General features: G+C 33.2%; 1 protein-coding gene across 1 annotated transcript in view; it reads right to left on the bottom strand.

Moving 5' to 3' along the window:
• LOC106467389 (protein Wnt-1-like) overlaps positions 1-3,539 on the bottom strand; it is a 21,050-nt gene extending 17,511 nt beyond the window's left edge. Inside the window, exon 1 of the mRNA XM_013927740.2 lies at positions 3,060-3,539. Coding sequence (XP_013783194.2) covers positions 3,060-3,160 — 101 coding nt within the window. The 5' untranslated portion in view covers positions 3,161-3,539. The remainder of the gene's footprint in view (positions 1-3,059) is intronic.
• Positions 3,540-5,688: the final 2,149 nt, after the last annotated feature.

Below are 5,688 nucleotides of genomic sequence, written 5' to 3'. Positions count from 1 at the left end.
GATTGGAAGGCTGTTATTAAAAATAATGTATTTTACTATCAGGACAGTGATTGGAAGTTGTTATCAAACATAATGTATTTTACCATAAGCATTATCTTCAAATTTTCTCTTCTTACCAAATGAAATCTCTGAAACTTCTCTTTTACAGCGAAATCTCTGGAACTAAATGTTTATAAACTGTCACTTCTTACTAAAACTATTGTTTAAAACTATATCCTCTTACCAACAAAACGTATACAATCTACAAGTTTTTAAACTGTCACTTTTCAAAACATTATTTTCAAACTATTTCTTTTACCAAGTAAAAAATAGGTTCTTCTGTCAACAACAAGGTTTCAAAACAGCTTTTCTTGCCAATGATGATAAGTGATATTAGACTTTCATGAAATAAGTTATCAGAAATCAAAGATTCACAAAAACCAAGTAAATATTCCAGACTTTCATGAAATAAGTTATCAGAAATCAAAGATTCACAAAAACCAATTAAATCTTCCAGACTTTCATGAAATAAGTTATCAGAAATCAAAGATTCACAAAAACCAATTAGATATTCCAGACTTTCATGAAATAAGTTATCAGAAATCAAAGATTCACAAAAACCAATTAGATATTCCAGACTTTCATGAAATAAGTTATCAGAAATCAAACATATAAACAACATTCTTGGTGTAATTTCAGTTGGCTTACCCTTCTAACGTGACTGAAATGTTTTATAAACAGCATTCTTGGTGTAATGTCTGTTGGCTTACCCTTCTAACGTGACTGAAATGTTTTATAAACAGCATTCTTGATGTAATGTCAATTGGTCTACCCTTCTAACGTGACTGAAATGTTTTATAAACAGCATTCTTGGTGTAATGTCAGTTGGCTTACCCTTCTAACGTTTCTGAAATGTTTTATAAACAGCATTCTTGGTGTAATGTCAGTTGGCTTACCCTTCTAACGTGACTGAAATGTTTTATAAACAGCATTCTTGGTGTAATGTCAGTTAGCTTTCCCTCCTAACGTGACTGAAATGTTTTATAAACAGCATTCTTGATGTAATGTCAGTTGGCTTACCCTTCTAACGTGACTGAAATGTTTTATAAACAGCATTCTTGATATAATGTCAGTTGGCTTACCCTTCTAACGTGACTGAAATGTTTTATTAACAGCATTCTTGGTGTAATGTCAGTTGGCTTTCCCTCCTAACGTGGGTAAACAAGATTTTGTGTTAAATGGTACTCTTCATCTAATGCCATTATAACATGATCGAAACATTTCATATTACATGATATTCTGTTATAATGACAGATGTTGTGCTGTTCCAACATGATGTGGTTGGCCCTTTGAATCATTCTGCGTTTACACGCGCTTCACACACACCAATAATACATATAAGATTGGACTTGTAATACAATTACTATAATATCGCTTTCACTGTGATTGAATAAGTATAATTTCTTAACTTTTACACAGTTTTAACTCAATTTTTTTCACTTATTTACAAGACAATAACCTGTACAAATTTGTGAAAGAAAATTTTGACGATACTTGTTCATTATTTCTTCGAACATTTATAAAAGTTTTTTTTTATATATACATCTTCTTAACATCTGAGATGAAAAACTTTCTATAAAGAAATTCATCACGTGCGAACTTTGGACGCATGCGTGATAGAGAAGTAAGAAATTATTGTATTAATCTTGAAATTACTATGACTTCCTTCTTATATTTCTGAGAGCTGTACAATTTATTAAGCACCTTTTAATTATTTTACACATTATACACTATATGAATCACTCTCATTTCTAAGTTGGTAAAAATTTTAAAACATTCAGTTTTGTAACGAACTTTTTGTTTCCATTTTTCGCAATTACCCTAAGAAAATAGACCTCTAACAAATATAAGTAAAATACTTTAGGCACTTGTTCTTCGGGGAATTTTATCATTATTTATGTGAAACACCACTTTAAAGAAGAGTTTTTGATTTTTAAGTTTCATTGTTATCAACCAAAATTTATAATTATAGAACTAATATTTTAAGGTTGGTTGGCTGTTTTAGATCAAAGCCACATTGGGTTATCTTCTGTGTCCACCGTGAGGAATCGCACCTCGAATTTTAGCGGTGGAAGTCCGTAAACTTACCGCTGTCCCACCGGAGGACAATATTTTAAGGACATTTTAAAGCATAAACCCTCACATTTCGTGTCTTCGAACAATTATATTCCCGGGCTCGAGTATTATTAGATTACAAGATTTTCACACATAAATCATTAAGATGTACAACTATAAAACACACGACTATTAAAAGACGTCTTTGTTTCAAAACTTAATTATTAAGATTACTTCTTTGTTATTCACGAGAATTCTCCACTAGTTGTTTGTTCGTTGTTAACCACAAAGCTACATAATGGACTATCTGTACTGTGCCCATCGCGGGTATCGAAACCTGTTTTTTAGCGTTGTAGGCCCTCATTCTTACCGCTAAGTCACCAGTTATGGTCTGAAATGTCGCAAAAATGGAGGGATGAGAAACAATGTATTAAAGTGATACAAGTGATACATAATTAATTTTCACGATTTGAAGCAACTTGGTTGTCATTATTTCTAAGAGAAAGTTCACTCAGACGCTGAAGGGCCGAGTGTGGCCCAATAGTTAGTGTGCTGGACTGCATATCTAAGATTCCCTCGTTCGCGCCCTGTACTTTAGAAACCTGTGTGCGTTATAAAAGGAATTATCAAATCCTACTAATCATTGGAGAAAATTATTACTAGCCACCTTATCACTTTGAAATTAGCACAGATTGTCTTCGAATAACTTTTCCCTCAAGATTACATAAAAGAAAACAAAACATAAACTAGCATTGGATTAAGTCACAATTACATTATTACTTCAACGTTAAGGCCTAATAACGATATTGTTTTGCATAAGATTTGGATGTTTTTGCTAAAGGTATTACTTCAATATTATTATTAAAATTCTTGTAGTTTAATCACTGATATCTCATTCCATTGGTTTGATAAGTATATTGTTAATTCACAAAAGATATATTTCTTGATAATGATTTTCTACTTACCACCACGTGGCGTTGATGACACGTGCAAGGAACAGAAGAATTGGACAAATACGCGGTAAGAGATGTGTGATTTTCTTCTTGTACATGGTCAGTTCCTTCATGTGCTGGACACTATATCAAAGGTCATTCACTCCCTAGATCTGGTACGCCGAATTCTGAACGTCTTCCTGATTGCTGAATCATTGTATTAATAATCAATAGGGCGGATAACAATATGAGTTTAGTCTAAGTCTAACCTTGATTCAATATCTTCTATATATATATACTCTGCTATCTTTCCAGACACTTGTACACAGCGCAGAATTACAATGTGAGACACCAATAACTTGGTTCAGACAATGTTCTTCTTTTGCACTTTTTTGAGTTATAACATCTTCAGATTTTCCGTCCGAGTATTTGAATATCTTTCTAAATTCACCTGTAGTTATATTTTTACATAACACAAGCTTCGAGTTTTTACATTTTTTTCTGATGACTGGCACTTCTTATTCTTTCAATAAACTTAGATATATAAGCATCATTTCAAAGAAACCTTTTCCGAGACTACTGGGTACTATCAAGATCCCTGATAGCATATATACGGCCAATGGAAGGGAGGTGTGCATGTGCGTCGCTGGGGAAACTTGCCGCTGAGTTAAGGAAAACCTAGCCAATTGGAGTGAGCTTATGTGTTCTAAGCCGGGCTGAGAGTTTAGTAGGAACCGTTTTCTTACGTCAAGGCGTATGTTTAGAAAGTCTTGTTACACCTGTAAGGGAGGGATGCCACTGCGGCATTGTGCCGTTGAGTTAACAGAAGGCCTGGTCAATTGGAGTTAGATGATGTGGGTTGAGTGGGGCTGAGTCAGGTTATCTGTTTAAAACTTGTGACTACACTTGTTATAGGGAGAAGCCACCATCAAACATTACATATTCATTTCGCATATGCATGCTTTGTTTTTTCAGAATAGAATCGTTCTTAGAGATGTTTTAAACAAATTTATAAAACAAATATACTTTATACGAACTAGGAAATAACGTTAAAATATCTTTATAGTTGTAACTTCAATAAACCATATTACCCTTATAACTGTGACTTCAATAAACCATATTACCTTTATAACTGTGACTTCAATAAACCATATTACCCTTATAACTGTGACTTCAATAAACCACATTACCATTATAACTGTGACTTCAATAAACCATATTACCGTTATAACTGTGAGTTCAATAAACCATATTACCGTTATAGCTGTGACTTCAATAAACCACATTACCGTTATAACTGTGACTTCAATAAACCATATTACCGTTATAACTATAACTTCAATAAACCATATTACCGTTGTAACTGTGACTTCAATAAACCATATTGCCGTTATAACTATAACTTCAATAAACTATATTACCGTTATAACTGTGACTTCAATAAACCATATTACCGTTATAACTGTAACTTCAATATACCATATTACCCTTATAACTGTAACTTCAATATACCATATTACTCTTATAATTGTAACTTCAATAAACTATATTACCCTTATAGCTGTAACTCCAATAAACCATATTACTTTTATAGCTGTAGCTTCAATAAGTCATATTACCGAGAGGATAAGTGTTTCAAAAACAAAAACACCTAAAGCAGCAAAGTTAACATCAGTTGTAAAGCAGCCAACTTATATAAAATGGGACAACTTTATAGACATGTGATATATAAAAAACAAAACAGTCAACTTATATAAAATGGAACAACTTTATAAACATGTGATATATAAAAAACAAAACAGTCAACTTATATAAAATGGGACAACTTTATTAACATGTGATATATAAAAAACAAAACAGTCAACTTATATAAAATAGGACAACTTTATAAACATGTGATATATAAAAAACAAAACAGTCAACTTATATAAAATGGGACAACTTTATAAACATGTGATATATAAAAAAAAACAGTCAACTTATATAAAATTACAAACTTTATCCTTCTAACTTTGCTGGAGTCACTACTGTGTCTCTAGATACTATCAGATTTGACCAATAGTTCGGTCCTATATATACAGAGTCACAGAAGAGTTACTCCATCCTTCTAGCTTGGCTGGAGTCACTACTGTGTCTCTAGATACTATCAGATTTGGCTAAAGGTTCGGTCCTGTATATAGAGTCACGGCAGTGTTACTCCATCCTTCTAGCTTGGCTGGAGTCACAACTGTGTCTCTAGATACTATCAGATTTGGCTAAAGGTTCGGTCCTGTTTATACAGTCACAGAAGTGTTACTTCATCCTTCTAGCTTGACTGGAGTCACTACTGTGTCTCTAGATACTATCAGATTTGGCTAAAGGTTCGGTCCTGTATATAGAGTCACAGAAGTGTTACTCCATCCTTCTAGCTTGACTGGAGTCACAACTGTGTCTCTAGATACTATCAGATTTGGCTAAAGGTTCGGTCCTGTATATAGAGTCACAGAAGTGTTACTCCATCGTTCTAACTTAACTGGAGTCACAACTGTGTCTCTAGATACTATCAGATTTGGCCAATAGTTCGGTCCTGTATATATAGAGTCACGGCAGTGTTACTTCATCCTTCTAGCTTGGCTGGAGTCACTACTGTGTCTCTAGATACTATCAGATTTGGCTAAAGGTT

Source organism: Limulus polyphemus, unplaced genomic scaffold (genome assembly GCF_000517525.1).
Source record: "Limulus polyphemus unplaced genomic scaffold, Limulus_polyphemus-2.1.2 Scaffold2597, whole genome shotgun sequence".
Lineage (NCBI taxonomy): Eukaryota > Metazoa > Arthropoda > Merostomata > Xiphosura > Limulidae > Limulus > Limulus polyphemus.
Note: the sequence above shows the minus strand (reverse complement) of the source record. Positions and strands in the feature narration are given on the sequence as shown.